This window comes from Mixophyes fleayi, chromosome 7, assembly GCF_038048845.1.
Source record: "Mixophyes fleayi isolate aMixFle1 chromosome 7, aMixFle1.hap1, whole genome shotgun sequence".
NCBI classification, from domain to species: domain Eukaryota; kingdom Metazoa; phylum Chordata; class Amphibia; order Anura; family Limnodynastidae; genus Mixophyes; species Mixophyes fleayi.
In genome coordinates this window covers 91,852,854-91,877,747 of record NC_134408.1, presented here as the reverse complement: position 1 = coordinate 91,877,747, position 24,894 = coordinate 91,852,854, and the positions used below count along the sequence as shown (strand labels likewise).

The following is a 24,894-nucleotide window of genomic DNA, read 5'->3' as shown; positions in this document are numbered from 1 at the left end:
CCGCCTCAACGCAGAGTGAACTTTCCTCCAAATAATTCTAAGACTAGAAGCCATAGAGCGCATACCTGGGAGACCAGAAGTCTTGAGAGAGGCTAAAGAGTTGGATCTAGGATGAAAACCTAGGTTACAGTAGAACAGGGAAGTACGAATGGAAGAATGGCATGAGTTATTGTATGCAAACTCTGCCCAAGGTAGTAGAGTTGACCAGTTGTCATAAAATTCAGAGGTGCACAAGTGTAAAAACTGTTCTAGGGATTGATTAACGCTTTCCATTTGCCCACTGGATTTTGGGTGGTATATTGATGAAAGGCTGCACAAAAAGATTTCCAGAATTGGGCAACAAATTGAGAGCCGCTATCAGAGACAAGAGCTGAAGGAAGGCCGTGGAGCCGGAAGATATGCTGGATGAAAAGTGATTCTAGATTTTGTGCACTTGTAAGTTTAAAGCAATAAAATGAGACATTTTGCTAAATCGGTCCACCACTACCCATATAGTGTTATGCCCTGCCGAACAGAAAAGATCCACAATAAAATCCATAGACAAATGTGTCCAAGGTCTGGTAGGAACAGACAGCGGCATGAGCCCAAAGGGCGGTTTCTGGGGAATTTGTTTTTAGCACAAGTTTCACAGGACGGGACAAAATCTTTAACATCCGAAGACACTGTGGTCCACCAAACAGAACGTGATGTAGTCTTAAAGATAATGTCCGGTGGTTTTATTTTCATGAACTTCAGTGAACACAGCCTTCCTAATGTGGACTGGTACAAACAAGCGGTTTTCAGGTCCTTCTGAAAGAACCAACTTTTGAAATCTGCAAAGAGTTATACCCAAGTCTTGGGCCAACCCAGCATGAATAACAGAAGATGGTATAATAGACAATGGTTCCGGAGCAGGTACATGGTGTGAAACAAAACTTCTGGATAATACATCCGCTTTGATATTCTTAGATTCAAGTCTATAAGTGATAATGAAGTGGATCGGGTAAAAAACAAAGACCAGCATGCTTGCCTAGGGTTTAGCCGTTTTGCAATCTCAATGTACTGGAGGTTCTTACGGTGAGTGATGACCAAGATGACATGAATGGCCCCTTCCAGCCAGTGACGCCATTCTTCAAAGATGGCTAAAAGCTTCCGATTGACAACATCATAGTTGGTCTCTGCAGCAGAGAATTTGCGGAAGAAAAAGGCGCAGGGAAACAGTCGGTGATTGCCAGGATCTTTCTGAAATAGGACAGCGCCAGCACGAATATCAAAAGCATCAACTTCCAGAACAAAAGGTAAATCAGAGTTGGGATGTCTCAAGACGGGGGCGAAGATAAATGCTTTTTTTAAGACCTTCAAAGGAATTGATAGTCTCTGAGGACCAGTTTCCAGGATTTTCCCCCTTCCTGGTCAGGGCAACAATGGGAGCCACCAAATCAGAAAAGTCACTGATAAATCTTCAGTAGTAATTGGCGAAGCCCAGAAACCTTTGGATAGCTTTCAGATTAATGGACTTCTCCCAATCCAGAATAGCCTGAACTTTGCTTGGACCCATAGAGAATATGGTAGGGGATATTATATATTCCAGGAGTGCTACTTTCTGAACTTCAAACTCGCAATTTTCAAGTTTGGCAAAAAGATGATGGTCCCGTAATTTATGGAGAACCTGCTTGACATGGAGTCAGTGTTTGAGACAAGGAGTGGGAGTATATTAATATGTCAACCAAGTATACGACCATGAACTGATCAAGGAACTCCCGGAAAACTTCATTAATGAGTTCTTGAAAGACAGCTAGTTTGTTACAAAGGCATAACCAAATACTCGTAGTGGCCAGAATGGATATTAAAGTCATCTTCCACTCATCACCTTCTCTGATGCAGATGATATTGTATGCACCGCGAAGATCAATTTTGATGAAGATGGTAGCACCTTTAAGTTGATTGAACAGGACTGAGATGAGAGGAAGTGGGTAGGTGTTTTTTTATAGTAATTTTGTTAAGGCCTCTGAAATCGATACAAGGACATAGCCCACCATCCTTCTTGGAAACAAAGAAACATCCAGCTCCCACTGGAGATTTTGAAGGTCTAAAAAAACCTTTTTGTAAATTTTCCTCGACATAATCTTGCATGGCTTTAGTTTCAGGCCCAGAGAGTGAATACAACCTTCCTTTTGGTAGCACCCAGATTAACTCGATGGCATAATCGAAATCCCGGTGTGGAGGCAGAGTGTCAGCCGCTTTTTTAGAGAATACATCCTGGAATTCATGATAATGAGTGAGTAGGAAGTAGCTTGGAAGCAGGCTGCAGAATCCGGAGGGGCAAAGTCAAACAAATCGGTGAACATGAGGCGCTCCATTGGGTAATTTTTTCTTTAGCCCAATCTATTACAGGGTTATGAAGGCGAAGCCTGGAATGACCCAGTATTAATGGTACAGATGGACAATTGATAAGGTAGAAGGACAGAGTTTCTGAGTGAAGGGATCCCACTGCCAACTGTAGCGGGGGCGTTTCACACAAGATCTTGCCACCTGGGAGTGGCCCTCCATCTAAGACATATACAGTAATAGCAGTACTGATTCTCTTGGAAGGAATCCCAGCAGAATTGGCAAATCCAGAAAATGTCCCGAAAGTTTCTAGCGACACCGCTATCAATAAAGGCCGAAATATGACGTGAATGAGCACCACAAGTGATATGTGCAGGAAAAAAAAACGCATTTTTGGAGGAGATGATATGCAGACCTGGGTGAACCTCCTCCTTAATCCCTAGGCCAACTCTTTTCTCGACTTATTAGGGTAGAAACGGGAAAAATTACCTTTGATGCCACAGTAAAGTCAGAGACCTTGGGCCCATCTTCTGTTTTTATCCTCTGCAGAAAGACGGGAGGCTCCTAATTACATAGGCTCTTCAGTGTCCATTGATGCAGGAGCAAACGCAGATGGTGAACAGGAAGGTGCCTCCTTTTCTGCTTTCCTCTCCTTGATCCACCTGACAATCTTGATGGCGAGCTGCATGAGATTTTGGAGAAGGATACTGTACCAAAGCATGTTTGATCTGCTCCGACAAACCTAAGCGAAATTGACTGCGCAATGCAGGACCATACCATTACCTGTCAGTAGACCATCGTCTAAATTCAGCATAGTATTCCTCAGCGGCGCGCCAACCTTGCTTCAAGGCCTTTAGGTGAGCCTCAGCCGAGGCCGCCCGATCTGAATCATCATAAAGCAGGCCCAGGGCATTAAAGCATCAACGGACTGTAAAGAAGGACTGGCAGGAGCAAGACTGAAAGCCTAGGACTGGGGACCACCTTGGAGGAGGGATATTATAATACCAACCCTTTTCTGCTCAGAACCTGAGGAATGGGGTCTTAACCGAAAATAGAGCTTAAAACGTTCTTTAAAATTGCGGAATAAAGCTCTCTCTCCAGCGAATCGGTCTGGCAGATTCAATTTGGGCTGCATCGCAGGTGCCCGGGGAGTGTGCTGGGCTTGCAAAGTCCTAGAGGCTTCCTCTTGCGCAGATAAGCAATGCAAGAGTCCTTGAACCATCTGTGACAAGGTTTGCATCTGTCCCACCAAGACTTGGGCTGGAGAGGGAATCGTCCCGTTGTCATTCCTGAATAATCCTCTCCAGTAAGTTCACTGGCCGGTTGTAATGTTAGGGCTCACGACCACCAAGATGAGCTTTTAGAACGGATAGTGTTGAGGTTTTCACCTTTAGAAGCCACCTTTCCCATAGAGCTTTATGTGCTCACAGGTACTTGGATGTCGCCAGGTCTTAAGCTCAGTGTAGTAAAAGCTCATGTATGATGGCCGTAGCGAAGAAGGAACCGGAAGCGTTAGCCCAGACTGGAGCAGGTGATCAGAGGCAGGCCGAGGACGGGTCCGTAGCAGATAGGCAAATCGGTATATAAGCGGAGGTCAGGGTCACAAGCAAAACAGCGGTGTCCAGTAGTCAAGCAAAAGTTTAGGTCTGCAAACAAGCAAGGTCAAAGGTACAGGCAAGGGTCACAACAGAAGGTCAGCCAAAGGCAGGAGACAAACAGCAGGTCAGCAAACAACACAGACTGTGAACGCTATAATCGTCAGGGAAGCTAAGCCCTCCCTGCCTTAAATACTAAATGCAGCCAATCAGGAAGAAGGATTGGGCCTCACATGATTAGCCCTACAGGGGCTGCCTAATAAATACCATTAAACCTAATTAGACTGCAGGCTTTATTGTATTTAATGCATACGTGCCCGACTGCCCTGTGTTGCCGGGACGTGGTGTTGATAGTAGGTATCCCGACCGTTGCCATGATGACGGCTGGGACTAGAGAGGGGAAGTGACGTCCCGACTGTTGCCATGACAGCCGAGACACAGAGAGAGGAAACAAGCTGCGGATCGCCGTGGATCGTTACACCTGGGCATAAAAATTGATTCTAGTCGAGACCCCAAAATAACAGGTAACTAAGTGCTCCCTAGCCAAGAAAGTGCAACTCAAAGACACAATCTCTGTTCTAGTGCCACCCCAATGGGGAGAATTATCAGCAGAAAGCTTCAGTTGGCCACCTCATGGATTAATAAGCAACACCACTATATACAACAGTTCAAACAGGGACATAGGAGGACATACAGGTATGGTTAGCATTTCTTTAACACTTCAATAGCATATGCATATTGCTAGCAAGAGTAACCACGAGCTGCAGCTTGCAACTTTTTACAGATGCGCCAGAATGGACAGCAGGTTAGAGATGTGATATTACTTAAGCTCTTCCATTCATATTTGGCAATCAGGCTGTGGAGGCATAAGCTGGCGAATAGGCACATCTTTTTTGCTGCAGTAACTTAGGAGCAGTTCAGGCAATAAACAGCCAATCTGTATATTCACCACCAGCGATTAAGCCACTGCATCATTTAGTTCTGAGATGTCAGGTCTCAATATAACAGAGCGAAGCATGTTCCAGAACTGAAATACATTATCACAGACTCTTTGTCACACTTCCAATCGTAAGCATTCAGGTGCAGTCTAGCATACCCAATCATATGTAGCAGATTGTCAAGCCACCATAAATGCCCTAGTACCTCCTTACACATGGGAGGCCTAACTGTTAAAAATGTGTGGGACTCCTCTGCCCCAACGTTTGTCACTCTCGTCACCATAAATTCTGATCTGGTGATAACCGTTGAAAAATGAAATGCCTGCCATAAGGTGTTGGTGGCAGACTTGCAAAAACAAGTTTCATGCATTTGTGAAAACAGGATTAGTAAAGGTATGCTGGCAAATATGCTTTGTGGTAAGTACTGTGGTTATCCACAGAAAGTGGCCCTATGGTGGACAAGAGGTCCCTTTATTTGGCTCTGATGCAACATGATAGGCACCCGTGGAGTTTGAGAGAAATTGGAGGGCAAGGAAAATGCAGATTGGGTTCATTAACCCCCCCCAGTTTCATAGTAATGAGGTGGCCAAAGTGTGGCCAGCCACAGAAGTACTGCCATAGTGGGTTATTCCATCTGGCAATGCAAGAGGATACCCCTGCACAGAGGGTTCATGGGTGAATCCAAAGAGGTTGAGAATGGGGACTTGAGAAGGCAAGGCAAAGTGGGGTGGATATATTTCTCCTCCAATTTCATGTTTATGGGTCATGCGAAGTCATGTAAGTAGAGAAATTTCTATCGAGAAGTACAACAAGGGTCCCATAAGTTGGGTTTGATACAGGAGATAAATCTGCTACCAAATGCTGATGGAGGCAGGATAGATTGATATAATTCCTCCTGGAATGGGACTCAAGTGGCCAGAAAAGAAATAGCCGTTTTTTGGTTTTGTTATTTGCTGTTATGGCAACTTATTAAACACTGTAATCTAATTTTGCCACAATAAAGTTTCTGGGGTAAATTTATCTAGCTGCAGGTTTGAAAAAGTGGAGATGTTGCCTATAGCAACCAATCAGATTCTAGTTATAATTTATTTAGTGCTTTCTACAAAATAACAGCTAGAATCTGATTGGTTGCTATAGGCAAAATGTCCACTTTTTCAAACCTGCAGCTTGATAAATTTACCCCTCTGTCTCCCACTGCTAACTGTTTGCCAAGTACATTTCAAGTTGCATGCAAGGAAAAAAATGTAAAACTCACTACAAGTTTCAACCTCCTACAAATGTACGACAGCATCTATAGAAAATAATTCTTTAAATGTACCTCATCTACCGCCAACTCATTTAAATAATCAAGATATCTAAGATATATTTTATCTATAAACACAAAATCCAGCAAATGGAGAGATATAGCGTTAACCGTGACTGTAAAATCTTAAATTAACTTAAGTGATATGGTCAGTGGAACTATCATTGTTCTTCACTGCTGGTTTGGCCTCCAACTGTTGCTCACAATGCTGTAACGAGTTACTTTGAGGTGCCACCAGCTCCTTGTTTCGTGATCTCCTTCTGGATCTGTTCTTAAAGCTGTTCTGCTGTTCGTTCACTCTCTCACATCTTGAAACTGGGTTGTCCACAATATCTTCCCCTTCTTCAACTTTAAATGGTTTGTTCTCTCCTCTCTGGCCAACTCTTCTGGATACAAATCTTCTATGCTGATGCAGTGGGAAGTTTCCATACTGGAAAAGTGAAGGAAAGAACCCGAGCTTCATGTTAAAAGGTAATTATGGATGTATTTCGTAAGTCATGATAAAATACTACTTCCCAGCAGCATCCCTTAAAAGAGTTAATGGTCAGGTGCTGCTTTCCTCTCTGCTTCTAAGGTTTTAATTACATGGTGGTGGTGTCCAGCTTGAACAATGATAGTATTTGAGGGCAGCACAGTGGTGCAATGGTTACCAATGCCACTTCACAGTTTTGGGTCATGTTGTCACGATACCACTGTACCTTATGGCTATTTTGCCCTAGCCAACCACCAGGGCCAACACTCCCACACCAAGCTGAAGGTAGACTGGTAAATAACTATATAACTCCTGTGATGTACCATAAAGATGTGCTGAGCAAATAAGAAGATGGAATGCTATTGGAGAAATCTGATTTGTATAAGTGCATAGCAAATGCATCTGATTATGTATTCATTTTTTAGGTACTGCACCTGCTTAAAACTCCTGGCAGGATCCTGTAGCTTTGTAGGATTGTCACTGACAGCCTCTGTATCCGTAATATCCCCAGTGCATGCCTTGCTTTGATTAGAAGCGTTACGCCTGTGTTGCCAGTGTAATTTACTCTTTGCAGCTCTTCCAATCTGGACCACATGAGATGAAGCCGACTTGCTCACTGTCCTTGTGGAATAATTGTTCTCGGGATGAGAAACTGGAAATATTAGCATAGTTCATAATTTTGTATAAACAAGAATGCCACACAAAGAAAACACATTTATGCAGTAAAAAAAATTAAAAAATAAGTAGATAACACAAATGTGTTATTTACCAAGAAAAATGTTAATGTGCGCATACTAACCAAGCAACTATTATCTTTGATCAATTTAGTAAAATTTACTAAATCCATCTAGTTAAACAATGAAAGTCTTGTGGCATATCCCTAACTGCCATTTTTACATAACAGGCCTAATCGCCACTGCAAATGGAGTTTCTTCTATAACTATAATGATCCTAGAAAACTCAGTATAAAATTATTACAAGCAAATTGTTCTCTGATGTAACAGATAAGCGCTGGAGATGCAGATTAGCAAAAGGTGACCCCTGGCATAATGTGGGTGGGATATGGTATCCCGCTGCTCGGTATATCGACATCCAGTATTTCTACAAAAAGAAAAAGATTTATTAAATAACATGATGAAAATATACACTTACCTTGACAGCGACGGCGTGGATTTCCGAAGACTCTGCTATGCGACACGGGTAATTCCGAAGATGCTGCATGCCGGCGCTGGATTGTGATATCAGGTAAGTATTGGAACCCTAACAGTATAACTAATGTACCTCTTTAAATGTGGTCGGGGACGTTACAATCCAGTGCCGGCACACAGCATCTTCGGAATTACCAACCGTTGCATAGCAGAGTCTTCGGAAATCCAAGTTTTCGGAAATCCACGCCGTTGCTGTGAAGATAATTGAATAATGTCATCAATCTGTTTGTTTTTGTAGGAATAGTGGCTGTCAGTATCCCGAGCATCGGGATACGGATTACCACTGCAGAGTGTCACGATTCTAGCAGATACATTGGATTCTCTTTCGCCAAGTTGAATTAGCGCTGGCAATAATAGAGGTGTGTAGTTAAATAAATCCTTGGTTTTTGCCAGAAAGCCCCGCATGGAGGTTTGGGCTTCGCTGTTGGTGGGTTTGCAGGTCGTGGGCCTCGGTGGTGCCTCTAGGAGTGATGAGCTGGTATCAACAGCAATAAGAGTGTGATCAACTTGGCCAGGACTGGATCACAAAGAAAATGCAGAGTGCCAAATAAAAAAATGCAAGGAGTGTCAAAACAAGAACGGTCAGGAGCATAAACAGTACCAAATGACAGGCAGAAGAGAGGTCTGGAATAGTCCAGGACAGAATTCACAGGATTAGCCACAAGATGTACAGGATCATTGGAGTAAAGATTTGGAGCCTATCACTCTGGCACAGGCCTGTGCACAAAGCAGGTTTAAATAGCTGAGCTGATGAGATAGGACGGGTCTCAGGGCAGCACACATGACCGCAGGTTCAAAGCTCTTAAAGGTCTATGTGATTATTGTTGTACAGAGTAGGCCGATGGCACAGGATTCTGCTCCTGGAGTGCAGAGAATAGCAGAGGTAGTGTGCCGGACAGCGGGTTCAAAAAGTTGATTGCATAATGGCAATTTATATTGCAATACATTTATATGTGTAGGTACATTTGATTGGTAGTTACTGGTTGTGATAGAATGGACCGCCTATGCCACACTGTCTGTTGTTGCAGGGAACCGGCTGGGCTTACTTTGACACCGTTCCCTTTTGTTATCCCAAATGCACCCTCTAACCGCAATAGGAGGGGCCTACAAATGCTGCAACTACTGGACTCCTTACTGGCATCCAGTACCGGGTTTCTTCTGGGTAACTGACGCTGCGAGTGTACCCCGTTGCTGGTGTACCTGGGCTGGTACTCCTGACCGACCTCTTCCGATGGATCATTGTTGCTGTGGATGGATCCCCCCTGGCCTATCACACAGGCCAGAGCTGCTGGGTAGCTGGCAGATCAGTGGTTCTGGATGCTGGGTCCAAACCTCAGAAACAGCCGGGAACAGATTAGATTTTGGGTCTAATCTGTAGGTCACGGGGAGAGAAAAGTTTCCAAGCAGGTCTTTGAAGCAAGTGATGTTTATTTGCTCATCTGGTTAAAGGTACCAGGGAGCAAGAAGAACAATATTCAATACAAGACAGTGCTTTTTATACAGATTTGGACAGTCTCACAGGGTAATCCAGCCCCATGAGGTCTGAGCTATTTTTAGAATCAGGATGCAATTTGTTTACCCAAACATGGATTTACATGCAAAGCATGAGTCGCTAATGCAAATTGGTACCTTCTGACTTACCACTGAAGTAAAAACTAGAATGGGAAGCCTTGGACTATGCCTATATTGTGGTAAAAAGCAATATCTAGTCTGTGAATGTCCAATTAATTCTGGACCTAGGTAAAGATGGGGAGGTTTCTCTAGGTTTCCCTAGTAGCCTTATCTAATTATAAGGCTATTAACTAATTTCTCACTGCTGTTGAGTTGTCCTTTTGCTGTGGGATGTTTTTATTTCTGCCATTGTGGGTACAGGAATTTTATATAATTCTGAACTAAATGGTATTTGTTAAGAAATAGGGTCTCTCCTGTTTGTCTGAGCTGTCAGCTGTGCATTACTGCTGCAACCATATGTATCATATGGATCAATCCTGCAGTTCAGATGGTGGTTGCTAGATAAGTAGGACTCAGAGCTAAATGAAGCCAGAGGGGAAAAGAAAAACTTAGGTTTGTACATAATGGTGTGGTTTACTGAGGGTTAACAAAAACAGAAAGATGTGGTGATGACCAGGGATAGTGTCACAAAGGAGAAGAACAGAGGGATAGGTTAAAAGAACTGGTAGGAGCTTCCCGCCCCCCCAGTCTCCCACTGCCAGCAATAAACATTTGAATCGCCCCAGCAATAAGAGGCATGCCCATATGGAAGGGGGTGCACCCCCACCTCCATGCCTGCAATCACCCAATGCGGATGGGAGATGCGATGGGCATGCAGGGGGAGCAGGGCTTCCAGCTTATTATAGCATTATGGGTGGCATGCCCCAGTCAGCTGCGGGGTTCAGGAAGGGCATTAGGCACCAGGTCGGCGAACAAGCATATACAACAGACACTGTTTCCAAAGGGGCGTCTCACCCCAGTAGAATACCCAGGCTCTGCACCACAGCCCAGTTGGAATCAGCGGCCAGGTCCACTGGGGAAGGGACTCTTGCCATAGGAGCATCTGGAGGTATGCATAGTAGGGCATCCAGTTCTCGATCATCGCATGGCGCAGGCAGTTGTAGCTCTTGCGCAATCATCAGCCACAGGTAGTCAGCATCTTGATAGGGCCCCCTCCGGTTCCGCTGGGTCGCAAGGATCACTGTGTTTGTTTAACGAGGATGATACTAATCTCTCTCTTCCGGCAGATGATATGGTGGATCAGGCCATGGATGCTGTTGGCCTTAACGCTTGCGGAGCAGGTTATCTGTATGACCGGACAAGGGACGGACTGCCTTCCCTATCAGGTTCGTCTGGCGGCTCTCTGAGGCTGGGTGAGTTTGATGATGACTATGTACATGATGACATGCCTGTTTTTTCTGATCGCTTAAGCACTAGTCAGGACTCTTATAGATCTGGCGCTTGCCCCCCTAAGCTAGTTAAAACCTCACGTAAATATTTTATAGCACAACAGGGTGTGCTGGCGTGCGGCCCGTTTCGTGGGTCAGGTCTAAGCGCCTCATAGGATCTGAGATGCTGTGCTGCAAGAACACGGCAATATATTGCAGGGTGCGAGCGTCAGTTAGGGACAAGATTTTCAAGGGGCAGTATATTGACATGTTCACAGTCACAGACAAGGCTAAAAAAAAACTACCAGTGCGCTATGCCGAAGGATTCACACCCTGGGAAGTACATGGAGGTACTCAAATACCTCCAAATGATTCACAAGATGTATATGGCATCTCGTCCGGGTGTCTGGTTAGCGTATATGATCATGAGTTTAGGTCCAAGTATGATGGTCACGGGACCCTTTTGCTGAGTTTTCGGGACGTTGAAACTTTGCTTAAGGTCACGGAGGAGGAGCGGGTCAGTACCTTTCCTGCAGTTAAGAAGCGCCCCCCCATGACGGGGAAGGCCTGGCACGTCAATGCCACACAAAGGGCAGTGTTATGCTTTCAATAGAGGACAGTGCCTGCGGGTACTGACATGCAGATTTAGCCATACCTGCTCACTCTGTACTGCGCTGCCTTTGCCACGATATCTCCTCTAGTGCTCGACATGTGCCCGGCGTGGAGAATAGCCTGGCGGATGCCTTGTCTAGAGGTAACTGGGACAAGTTCCGAGCTCTTAAGCCTCAGGCGTCCCTCACCAGTTCCTCCTCTCCCACTTATGTCTGGCAGATTGCGAAGCTGCAGTGAGAAGTCTTGCAGAGTCTTCTTAAGCGCCTGCTACTCTGAGGTCCGTCTGGTGGGAGTGACTGTCATTTCGGAATGGAGATCTTAGTGGGAGTGGAGATGGGCATGCTCGGATTCTGGATTTTGTATGGGCTGGCTATAACGCTGGTAAGTCAAAGTCAGTTATGTCCTCCTCCCTAGTGGGTATTTATTTTTTCTCCTTATTGTATGGTTTGGCTGATGTGACAAAAGGACTAGGGACCTGCGTGGTTTTGTGCGGAAGCGCCCCGTTCTCCCTGACAGCAGAAGATCTGTGAGTCATGCGCTTTTAAGGGATTTGCTAGGTTCTCTCTCACGAGTGGCATGTGACCCCTACGAGTGTAACCTATTCAGTTCGGCCTTTGTTTTGTTGTTCTAAGGCGCGTTCCGGGTGAGCAAGTTGGTAGCCGCTCGGCGGTCGGCTCCGCTCTCTGGGATGTTAGCTGTGAATGTGGTTCTGTCCCCTCACACGATCTCTTGCAAGGTACAGCAGTTCAACACAGATCAGCTAGGTAGGGGGCGATGGGTTACATTGTCGCCCCAGCGCACTTGCGAGGTTTGCCTTGTGACGATAGTTCACGGTGGTGATTAAATACGAGCTTGACACCCTGTGCTTAAATAGAGCGGAATTTGGCACACATTCATTGCGCATAGGTGCGGCTATGTCCGGATGATGAGTCAGCTCCATATATTCAGGAGTTGGGCAGATGAAAGTCCACTGCATATCGTCAGTAAGTGAGACCCTCTCATCTCTCTTAAACTCTTCTTCCTCTCAATTTCCAGGGTGGATACAGGACTGGTTGCTTGCTGCTTTTGGGGGCACGATGCAAAGGAATTTGTCTTGATTTTCCCTCTAAAAGTGAGCCTGATTGGCTGTTGGCACCACAAGGTTTTGACGGCTTTACCTTCGCCTGTGCTGCTTGCTCCTTACGTATTCTCCTCTTCGTTCCCCCTTTTCTTACCTTTATTTTCTTTTTCTACTGGAGTGGGTCTCATGGGCTCTCGCATGCAGTGGGCTTCAAGACATGAGGGCCTATGTGATTTCTGTGTTGCTGTGTGGTGCTTTAACTGTTTTTGTTTTATGCTGCCTTACAGCACATTCGAGTCCGCTGACCATCTCGGCCTTCGATCACTCATTTGTTCATCGGTCTGCTTTGCGCCGAGCAGCTGCTGATAAAACTGCGTTCCTCTGCCCAGTAGTCGTTTCTTGGATAGGTCGGAGGGGAATGAGGTGACCGAGTTTCAGAGGGCTAATGGCGAATGAAATGGGAAAGCATGGGGTTCCCCATAGACTAGTAACTCATTTGGGGGAGAATGATGTCGGTAAAGTTAAATCTATTGAGCTACGATTGGCCATATTGTTGGACCTGAATTGGGTACATGCTTCCTGACCTGAACTTTTCCTGTGCTGGTCTGACATAGTTCCCCGATTGCAGTGGAGATTCTTTTATGAAGGAAGGAAGGCAGACAGGGTCTGTAAAAAAGTTATTGCTGTCGTAGCAAACTTTATCCAGTCCATTGGAGGTATTAGAATAGAACACCCAGGTATTTATTTTCAGGATCCAGCCCTATATAAACCCAATAGGGTGCATTTGACAGACAGTGGCTTCAGTGTTTTCATAGCAGAAATATATTTGGTTTTAAGCGAGTTAGGATGGTGGCGGGCCTAGGTTCGGGAGGGAACCTGGCGTGGCAGGGAAACACTGTACAGGATAAACAAGATGGGTGAAGCGCACATTCATAGTAGCAGGCTTTTTGGAACCCGTTCCCTTCGAAGAGTCGGCTTAGGTTTGGTGCAAGTATAACTCCTCTGGGGTGGTTTGCGGAGCATTATGTTTAGCCCAGAGGGGTGTGGGTTCCGGGATGCTTGGGGGACGGTTGTCCCTTTAACATACAACTATTAAGATGCGCTTACGGATAGACAAGGCGAAGTACAGTGTTCTTCCGACAACCATAATATCAGTTATTTAAAGAAGAGTTTAATTTGCCAACAAAGTCGGTGTTGTGTCTTTTATTATAGCACATAAGGTTTAAGGTTAAGACAAAAGGTCTAATGTTATGTTATCAACTGTTAAGAATTTTAATAGAACTGAGGGATGAATTAAGCCTGAGGGGAAAATAAAAGCTGAGGTTTGTACATAATAGTGTGGTTCACTGAGGGTTAACAAAAACAGGAAGGTGTGGTGATGACCAGGGATAATATCACAAAGGGGAGGAACAGAGGAATAGGTTAAAAGAACTGGGAGGAGTTTGAGTATCTCTCTTGGCTCCAGGACAAGCATCCCTCCCTCCCATTTCCGACTCCTAGACCCGGTTCACTTCCTGGTTTAATGATATCTCGTTACCTTCTGTTTTTTGTTTTTTTAAATATGCAAAGCTTGGTTATCTCACAGACAGGGGCTGGAGCAGCAAGGACAATAGGTTGGGCCAACCTGGAGCGCAGGGCTGGTCCAGCCCAGTGGTATGTTGGGCCAACATGGAACACGGCCCGTGGTATTGATATGGGTGCTGGTTAAGCCCCGTAGGTATGTTGGACAAACCAAAAGCGTGGGCTTTAGTTTCACTCGCTGGTTGCTTTGATGTGGCAGGGGAACACTGTACAGGATAAACAAGGTGGGTGAAGTGCGTATTCACAGTAGAAAGCTTTTGGAACCCGTTCCCTTCGAAGAGTCAGCTTAGGTTCGGTGCAAGTACAGCTCCTCTGTTGTGGCTTGCAGAGCGTTATGTTTAGCACAGAGGGGGTGTAGTTTGCTGGGGGCATGGGGCACAGTTGTCCCTTTAACACACAATACTAAGGTGTGCTTACGGATAGACAAGGCGGAGTACAGTGTTCTCCCGCCACCATAATAGCAGTTATTTAAATAAGTTTCATTTTCCTACAAAGTCGGTGTGGTGTCTTTTATTGGAGCAGATAAGGTTTAAGGTTAAGACAAAAGGTCTAACGTTATGTCATCAACCATCAAGCATTTTAATAGTATCAAGCTTCTCTTCAGCTCCCAGGCTGGCAGCTGTGCTAGTACTTACCACACCCATGCAGCTAATCATCCTGCAGTTTCTCATTGGTGCTGCTGCCTTTATAAACCTCTTCCTGGCAGCATACCAATGCTTGTAATAGTTCCTGCTTGACCCTAGTGTGCCTTGTATTCTGACCTGTTCTGTTCTCTGTATTTGACCCGGATTGTGCTAAGGATTCTACTGTCTTCTCCACTCCTGACTCTTGACTTTGTTAAATGGATTTGCTCTCATATCTCTACCTGCCCTGACCCCTGGCTTGTTTAAAGGATTCTGCTGTCTTCTCTACTTCTGATTCCTGTCTGTCTGAATCTGAGTTCTGACAAATTCTGATTGCTCACTACCTGCTATCATGAGCTGTCCACTACATCAGACAAATGCCAGACTAAGCTACATTAACCCCTGCCTGTCTCGCTCTGAGTACTGCCAACAATATCCTGGTTGCTCACTACCTTCTTCCGTGTTCCGTCCACTCCACCAGGTAAGTGCTGGATTAACAATGCCCGAGCTTAAGTCATGGGGGCAACCGAGTACTGTGGAACATAACTAGTTCCTTGGAAAGGGGGCTGCATAGGTGAACATCTCGTGAAGAGGTTCTAGTAGTTGAGGATCTCAAGCTACTCTGTCCTTAACACTATTAAAATATTAAAAATTTAAACTCTCACATTGCGTGTGAGACGCTTTCACTCGGAGTACATATCTCTTTATTTGTTTCAATCTCCCAGTTACCCAAAGGTCAATTATTCATCCTCTCTCCACTTTGGCTAAATGTTTTATCAGTCCTCATAAGTCTCCATTAGGGGAGAGCCTGTTATCTGACGCTAAGAAAGACAATTGTATAAGGCCCTGTATAGATTATAGAGGGTTAAACAAGATTACGGTGAAACAAAAGTTCCCTCTTTTATTTATTCCAGAGATCAGCTTAAAGGGTCAATTGTTCTCCCCAAAATTGATTTTAGAGGGGACTTACAATTTTAGTACTCACATTGGGTATTATGAATACTTAGTTGTGCTGTTCAGTCTAAACAACACTAACTTTCAGAATTTAATTAATGATGTCCTTGGATTATTTTGGAAAGGTTCGTTGTCTATCTCGATGATATCCTTATTTACTCCTCTGGCCTGATTCATCAAGGTATGTACCTGCTGATTTTGAAAGTCTCATACGCAAAATCACTCCGTGGAGATACGGCAGAAAAACAAGTAATGTTGAGATTTTCAGAGCTTGTTTCGGACGTGGCTGCATGCATTTAAATTTGGCATGCTCTTACTGTACAGTGACTAATAATGCAACTGCAATGTCCCATTCACTCCCCGAAATCGTAGGCTGTAGTAAGTGTCCTTTTGTACTATGTAAGGCGCTGCGAAAACCTTGTGGCGACTAACAAATAAATGATGATAATAATAATTTGCGTACGAGGACGGAGCGGACAGGGCTGCGCTTACTGATGTATGGTTCAATTCTGGACATGCACAGACTGATTTTGCATATGACATGCTCAAAATCGGCAGATATGTGCCTTGATGAATCAGGCCTAGTGTTTCTTCACAGATAAAGAAATAAGGACACTAATCAGAATTCATAGTTGTGTTTAATAAGTGAATATTAAGTCAGAAGTATTTATTGCTGGAATAAGCAGTGTCCATTATCCATTTATTTTGAGATTCTCAATTCCCTAATGAGCAGGAAGCAGCGCCTAATATTGTTATTTGTTTTGTGTGGGTTTTTTCTAAATTAAAATGAAAAGCCGTAACCACACTGCAATCATTGAAACCAGAGTAGCTTCACTTTGACTGGTCAGAACATGCGAAAAGCTGCTCTGATTGGTTAGAAGCAGCTAAATCCATGTGGAGTTGTGCTTATAAGTGTGTGTGTGTGTTACAATTTGGTGTATATGTATGTTTGAGGAAAAGGTGTGTATGTTGGGTAGTGGTCCTGGACCCTGGCATTTAGTATTTTAATTCAATTGTGAACCTTCCTAATAATTTCCTCTGTTGAACCCAACACTAGTCATACACTGTTACTGCTGAATAGGTCAAATGTATATGAAACTACAAAGGGGAGATGATATAACAGCTGAGTTACCATTTAAGCAATGTATCCTTGCCTCTAGATAAGCAATCTTCCTATAATTTCACCAACCCTACAAGATGTATTGCGCTTATGTAAGATTCCATGCACTGCATTTCACTGTATAAAGACCCAATCAGACTCACTCTCTCCACACTTTAGGATCTGCTTCTTCAGTTCTACTGCATCACAGTCAATCCGTGCAGACCTGCTCAGGTCCTCGTCATATTTGCGTTCACTGACAAAGTTCTAAAAGACATAAATATTTTGATAAGCATATGTGGCTGATTTATTTAGCCTTCTATTTTAGTGTATAATCCATTGCTGGATTAGATTGTGAGACTGTTGGGCATACAGTAGGAATAGTAATTGTGGAAATATTCAATGAGGCTTGCGAGGGGTGCTTTTACCAATTGGTGTAGGTTTCCATTAGTGTAATGCACAATCATATTACTTATAAGAATGTGAGTAGTGTTAGGTGTAACATCTATGTAAGAATCAGTTCAACATATGCATATGCACAAGGCATTAACAACACAGTAAACAGCGTCTTTTAGATACTGTATTACCAAATATGACTTGGTAAAGAGATCTTCTACTTAACTTAAAGCTTCATTACCACCTAGGAAAAATAGTTTCCTAAGATGGGCCCTCCCTCTAACCAGGGTCACAAGATGACATCTCTTGGCCCCTTCCCCCAGCCAGGGAGAAAGAGGAGAGAATGTGGCTTGGGGTTGGTCCTTCTACTCACACCCCCTCCACAGGCGTTTAATGTTGGTTAAGAGAATTAATTTACCAGTTCTGTATTGTGTTATTACGTGCAGTCATTTTTCCCTTGGGTTATGGTAGTGGTGGAGGGGACACCTTTGGAACCTGTTTTCCAGAGTGGTAATGCAGCTTTAATTCAATATTTATAATGAACACAAAAGTGCTCCATCAAACAAAATATATACTTAGTGAAAGCTGGGTTAGACAATTTTATGGTGCAGGACACAAACAAGAAATAAAATAAAAACAATAGTAAATCCTAGGGCTGTCTGTCTCTAGCTAGATATTTAGGGCCTGATTCATGTCTGAATGCAACTTGCAGTTAAAAAAAAAAAGTACTGAATATGACTGTATGGAATTCTGACTGTATTCAAATCCGTGCGGATCTCGAGTTGTATTTCTATATGAATCTGGGTGTAAGTGTGCTCTGCCTAAACATTATGTGCCATATGTTAGCATACAAAACAGAGCGCACGATACTCACATGCATATGTGCAATATAAAGTTACATCAGAACGCATGAAAAAAGTCATAAAATAAGTGAACAATTCCTAATACTATAATCATTAATAAAAAATATGTGCTATTAAACATATTTTTTTTACATTATATACATAAATCATGATGGATAGCCAGAATATTTTACCTGGCTTAACAGAATGGAATTTTAAAACACATATGACAGAAATCTAGGACAAACATATATACAATCAACCAATTATTCAGTTATTTTCTCACAATACATAATCCAGAATTTAAGAAGGTAGTAGTTTGCATGTATTTTGGAAATTTTTTTTGCTGGCTCAGAACTAACAGAATTTTTTGAATGCCATAGTTGAATCTGTTTTGCAGAATTGTCTGAGCCCTTACTCCAGTCTAACCCCACCGCCAAATTTATTTTTGGGTATCTATCCTTCTCCTCTGGGCTGATTCCTAAACGTTTTGCTAATGTAGCATTGTAGTAACAGGGATATGACTGAATAATTTGAGACTTGGCTAGGCAAAGCAGGGACATAGCTAGACAGATCGGGAGCAGTCAGAAACTAATTAGTTGGCCGGGCAGCACGGCCTTTCAATCTGGGCAAATTCATATGTTCTGATTTTGAAATATAGGCAGTGTTGAGAAGTATGTTTACTGCACACAATAGTTAGGAATATAACTTTTTGTCTTAAAGTAAGCAGGGAATGGCATATTCAGTGGGTTTAGTCACAATAAAATACTAGTGTGAGCCTTCTATGGGTTGAGGGCCTGTAGATGAGTCATCATTAGCTCTTGTGTTAATCCAGCCCTGACTAAGACACTTTGAATATATGTGATAATAATAATTTTAAAACATACCTTAATTTGTGCTCTAAGGTCTGACATCTCTGTGTCTGGTCTTTGAGAAGACAAATTGACAATTCTTCTGAGTTCCTCTGCCTTCCTCTGTCTGGCCGTCAATGCTTCCACTAAAGGACATAGATTTCCTGTAACCTTTAACTGAAATGTGGCATATTCCCTACTACCACCTTCTTATCTACCCCCTTAACTCTTGTGATATCGATCCTTTATGGAAAACTGTAATACTTAATCTAATGAGACAATTTATGTGACAGCTTTCATATATATTTAGAAAAATAGCGGGGGGAAAAAAAAAGTTAGAAGAGTATATACAATAAATCCTGTCTGTGGTTTAGCTACTGTTTATGAATAAGGTACTTTTTCTCTTAAATGGCAGATATAAAAGCTGCAACTTGGAAGACTGACATAATTTTTTTTTGTTTCCTCCCCCAAAGTTTTAGGTTTGCACCAGTACTTCCACCAGGAATAGGGAGCTGAGGCTACCAGAATCTTTATATATATATATATATATATATATATATATATATATATATATATATATATATATATATATATATAAAGAAGTTTGTTTGTTTGTTGTGAATATCTTCCACAACTCTGAAGGTAAAGCTGCCAAATCTTACATAGATATTTAGTATCGAAAAAGTAACCTATTAGACCATGTAAAGAAGCTCCCGGGTGCCCGGGAGCTGGTGCCCGAGAAGAGGGCGAAGACGCCCGGCATTGCTGCGCCCCTGGAGGGGTTGAAGACGTTCCTGCTTCCTGTGCCCAGCAAGAGGGTGAAAAAAGAAGAAAGAAGTTACTTACCGATCCAGCGCTCCAGCGGCGGTGAGTATGGCTTCTTTCTTGCAGGTTCTGGCAGCGGAGGAAGGATAAGCCAATCAGGGCTCATCTTTCCCCGCTGGCCAATCAGCGGCCGGATACGCAAGCCAATCGCGGCTCGCGCCCGGCCGTTTAAAAGATTGGCGCCGACGCGAGCCAATAGGCGCTCGCGCCGGCTGATGACGTTGTGCCAGCGACTATATAAGTCGCCGGGCGGCGCCATTTTGCCAGAAGAGAGTCAGCGGCGGAGAGAGAAGGACGTCGTGGGACGTCCGGAGTGCAAGAAGAAAAGAAGCCGCCGGAGCGGAGATCATCGGCGGGGAGCCCTTGTAAGGGCTGAGAGCGGCCCGCCTCCAGGGCAGCAGCAGACTCAGCGCCGAAGAGGAGTAGAGGCGCTGCCGGCTGGAGGGTCTGGAAGACCCGGAGAAAGAAGAGGAAGACGGCGTGGCAAGTTGAGTATCCTGCGCGGAGCAGGTAAGTAGCCTCAACGTTAGGTCGGGCACTAGGCCCGTGGGACATGAATTAGGGGAACAAGGCCCAGGGAACTGGGCACTAGGCCCCGAACAGTAGTGGGCCAGTAGGCCATATTGATAAAGGACACAAGGCCCTGTTAGCTAGGTAGGGGGCGTGAGGGCCCCAGGTGCAAGGGCACAAGGCCCTTAGGTAGTTAGTGGCCTAGAGGCCATAGGAAAGGCCACAGGGCCTGGTTAGGGGGCTGAGAGCCCATAGACTTAGAAGGGCACAAGGCCCGAGTAGAGAGTTAGGGAGGCCACAAGGTAGGCAGGGGCTAGAGCCCTAATTAGCAGGGCACAAGGCCCTAGTTAGTAGGCTCAGAGCCCTGAGTTAGAGAGGGGGCTAAGGCCCGTAAGTAGAGCACAAGGCTCTGTGAGTAGCTGGGCGGAGGCCCATGGTGTGTTGGCAGAAGGCCATGCTTGTGATGTGTTAGAGGCGTGAGAGCCTTGTAAGTATAGGGCACGGTCCAGTGTGAGGTGAGCACACTAACGTTGAGAGGTACAGTAGAGCGGAGGCTCCTGTGGGTGCTGTAGCAACCGGCTGGTTGGCTAGCAGCGGTGTGCTCTGGTGAGTAGCGTACAAAGTACTGTATTACTGTATTCTGTCTGTGCGGCGAGTATTGTCTGTATTACTGTAACTTTGGGTGTGCTACATAATTGTGTCCAGGGGCAAGACGTCAGGCCCCCATTAAAGGTAGGCTCTTGTTTCCTGTGTTTTTCCTGTACTAACCCGTGCTGTGGGGACAAGTGTAGTTACCAGCTCACACATAGTCAGGGAAGAACACACATAGTTTTCCCGTCCCTTAGGTCCCTGGGGTCACACTGGTTTCCAGAGGGGGTGACTAAGTGAGTCAGTGGCAGTGCAGCACAGCTCAACGCAGTTCCAGGGGCGTCCCGTGGTTCTGGTTGAGTGTCCCAGTCCTCAGTTCCGTGCAGGTTCCCTGGCGGTTCCGGAGTGAGATACGTGTTCGATATCTGGGTGCAGGCAGTCGGGCGGTTCAGTTTTGATCGGCTGTTCCGGGCGGCAGTCTGTACGCAGGTTAGTGTGCTGTTCCAGTGAGCCTCAGTCAGGCCTGGTGCAGCCGGTCCTTAGGATCCGTGGGTGACCCCATAGCAAGAAGGCAGCTTCTTGGTACGGCCTGGGTGATGGGGTTAGGAACCGCCCTCTGGTTTAGTCCGTGAACACCGGCTGGTGTTCCCCGTAGTGGTTAGTGAGCAGTTCCGTTAGTGCACCACACCTAGTTTGTCATAGTTGTTTGACTTAGTTGCGTTGCCGACCATTAGAGCGTTGTTAGGGTCGGGTCGCTGTTGTAGTCCGTTTAGTTTTGTGGGTGCCCATCTTAGTCTCACTGAGAGCGCAGAGGGAGGCTGTGTGTTCCTTGTCATCCGCAGGTGTCAGGGAGGTGCAGGAGAACCGGATCGTAAGTCGGAGTGTACCGGTGAGTATCACGCTCGATTCCCCCTTTCGGTTAGGCCCTCACCGGGTGGTGTGCGAGGTTCTTGAGGCGGGACTAGTCCTGGTCTCAAGTGCCTGTAGTCCCCCATGCCTTGGCAAGAGCAAAGTGAGGAGGCGGCAAGGGGGCTTGGACTGAGAGTGTCCTTGTTCATTGCTGTATTCTCGGACAGCCCTTACCTGGTAGGCACGGCCGTAATCTCTGTCTCTTTCTTAGAGGGACGTGGTTGGAGGTGACAAGGGTTGCGGCTGCGGATCTGCTGGGATCGGGTCACAGCTGGGATATCGGAGGCGGACTGGAGGTGACCATCGTTTACAGGGTAAGTTCTTTTGTGTTGCGTCTGTCCTGTTCCCCGCAGGCGCTACAACCACATAGCGACAAAGCGAAAGAGCGGCAAATATTGAAAACATAATTTTTGGGTTATAAACAATTGTTTGACTGCTGGAAGGAAACCTTTCGACAACACGACATAACGACAACGCGACAAAGCAACAAATCTTATTTTATAAATAGCATTTTTGGTTTATTTACCAAATCATTTGCTAATATATAAAAACTGCTACACATTACAAACTGGACCCTTGCAAATCTAGGTGACCCTGCTAGTTTCCTATAAACACTTGACACTATGCTCTATTCTAAGTCAAATTAAAACAAAATATTGTTTTAAGTCTAAATTCATGTCAAATCATCCAGTATTTCTAACATTTGTAATTTATGATTCCTTGATTAAGGAAGTCGGTATACAAATAAAAAAAAAGATATAAAAAAATGATTGAGTCTATTGACTTCTCCCGGGTTGCACAGACTAGGAGACCTGGCATGTGCAAAGAAACTATAGGCTCTGGCAATTATAATTATTGTTAATAAATGTTTATTCGATTTTTATGGGGTTATAAAGGGGTTGGGCAGAGTAATATTAAAAAATATGCAAAAGGGAAATTTTCTTTCCATTTTTTTGTATTCCATAAAACTTAAGAAAATTCTTTCTATTACCAAATACTTTCCTTCCATTCCTAAATAAATGATAATGATCATGTTCTCCTAAAGCGTAAGAATTATGGTGACTTACATGCATCTTGTTTAATTTTCTCTGCTTCCAATATCATCTGAGTTTCTCTGTCCATGATGCTAGGAAGAAATACATCGTTTTTATTTTTTAATAGTTTAGGAAAATATGTATTAATTTTAAAGCTTTGGTAGTAACATTATTTTTCCGAAAGGCTAAATACAAACGTTATTGGCATAGATAAATGTAAAGTAGCTAATAGAAACAGTACATTAACATAAAAGGATTTTGTTTAACTTGGTTCTATTAAAACTGCATTATGGAGTATATTTATAAAACCATCTAAAAATGAAAAGTTCAGTTGTTGCCCATAGCAATCAGTTAGATTATATTAATCATTTATCTAGTACATTCTAGAAAATAATAGCTAAAATGTGATAGGTTGCTATGGGCAACACCTCCACTTAGTATTTATTGATCTGACGAAAGTTCATGTATGGCAACCTGGACTTTCTCTGCCAGCTATTGACATTCCCTCTCTTCCCAATACCTTCTCTACTCCTTCTGCCACAATGCCCCTGATACACTCACCGCATACCCTCCTACATTTGCCACCCGGCCTGCCCTCCAGAATCTCTCGGAGGTTTGAAATGTTGACACGTGTGATTTTACTTTAGTCTATTACTTTTACAATTTTGTGATACATTAGTTTCACTTTTAGTTCAATTTTCATGGACCTTTGTCATTTGATAGCATAATCAGAATATGTAAATCAATGTATTGTAAAGAGCTACTTCTTCATTCACAAAAGATACAATTAATTTTTTAATTAGTTCAAAGGTTTTGGTAAGGATACATTATGGTTGACGATAGACGTACAGAGCCTGTACACCTTCAGTCCTCATGATACTGTAGTATAATGCTTTATAAAAGTGTTTGTCAAATAGAATTGCGTTAAAAGTGTTATATTCAGTAAGAAATTCAAATATTCACTTGTAATTATTATTAATGTAACAATATTAAGACACATTTAAAAAAAATGTTATACAAATCATTTATTATATTGTGAACATTTGTATTGGATTATAATTAATTACCAAATACTTATTGTTTCTTAACTTTTATTATGATTGGAATATGTATTTATTTGAATACAATGACCATGGATGTGATTGACTGATGTGAACTATGTGCTTTTAATGTTTACAACTTTTTACTCCCAGTCATAAGTTATGTTACCACATGCATTGTATTTGTGTGTCTCCTGTTACGCTCTTGGATCTGTCTCAGATGCATGTCATCATGCTAGATTTTGTCACTTTCCCAAAATCATGACAATAATGTGGAGTGCTCTGATGCATTTGGAAGACTGAAGCAGGGGTATAACTACCATCTTTAAGTTATGAGTACATTTCTGTTTGCTTGTTTTATTATGTATCCCCTGTGGGTGTGGTCATATAAGTGTCTTCAAATATTTGCTCTTTATATATGCTGTATTTATTTTTAAGAAGAAAATTATTATTTTTGTGTTAGAGCCCATGTCATATCCAAAAACTGTATTATTTTCAACCGTCCTTAAGCTTTTAATAGGATATTAAATAATTATTTCATTGTCTGCTTAAACTTGGGATATAACAGACTGACGACCATTTAAACTCGCTCCTGGTATATAATTATTTATTAAACTTACTTTGTATAGCACCTACATATTACGCAGCACTTTACAGAGAGAATTTAATCTTTCTAATTAGTCCCTGTCCCAGTGGAGTTTACAAGCTATATTCTCTACCATACAAACACACATACTAGGTTGAATAGGGTACTACAAGCACCAGCTGCCAGGACATGCTGGCACTTGGAGAACCACAAGGTAGACGCATTGATAAGCTCAGTTTAGGACAAGGCTATATGAAAATGCTGCTGCCAATAGGATGTAGATTAACAGAAGAGTTTGTGGTCTCTTGGGAAAGGCATTATTGGGAGCAGTTATGTTGCATCGGGTCTTTCCCTAATTTGCCATGATCCTGCAACCAAAAATGTTGGAAGATATATGTGCGAGGAAGAGGAGAAAAAGATGATACAAGCACAGTTCTTGAGGCACAAAACCTTAACCCTAATAATACAGCAGTACACGGGCAGTGAATTAAACCAGCTACTTGGGAGGCAGTATACATTACATTGTACCACCAATATTATGTACTTATTACTAGAGATGCTCAGGCTCGGTTCCTTCGAAACCGAACACACCCGGACTTAGGGGATCCGAGTGCCGAGCCGACTCGTCTCGGTACTTTCGCACTTTTTCGGATTCCAAAACGAGGCAAAACGTCATTGTGAT

General features: G+C 43.6%; 1 protein-coding gene across 1 annotated transcript in view; it reads right to left on the bottom strand.

The window, feature by feature from the left end:
- Positions 1 to 5,890: 5,890 nt before the first annotated feature.
- Positions 5,891 to 24,894, bottom strand: part of SPATS2L (spermatogenesis associated serine rich 2 like) — a 39,155-nt gene continuing 20,151 nt past the window's right edge. The window contains exons 4-8 of the mRNA XM_075178591.1: positions 22,620 to 22,678; positions 18,757 to 18,866; positions 16,796 to 16,898; positions 7,050 to 7,267; positions 5,891 to 6,573 (exon numbers count right to left, since the gene is read on the bottom strand). Of these exons, the coding sequence (XP_075034692.1) occupies positions 6,280 to 6,573; positions 7,050 to 7,267; positions 16,796 to 16,898; positions 18,757 to 18,866; positions 22,620 to 22,678 (784 nt within the window). The 3' untranslated portion in view covers positions 5,891 to 6,279. The remainder of the gene's footprint in view (positions 6,574 to 7,049; positions 7,268 to 16,795; positions 16,899 to 18,756; positions 18,867 to 22,619; positions 22,679 to 24,894) is intronic.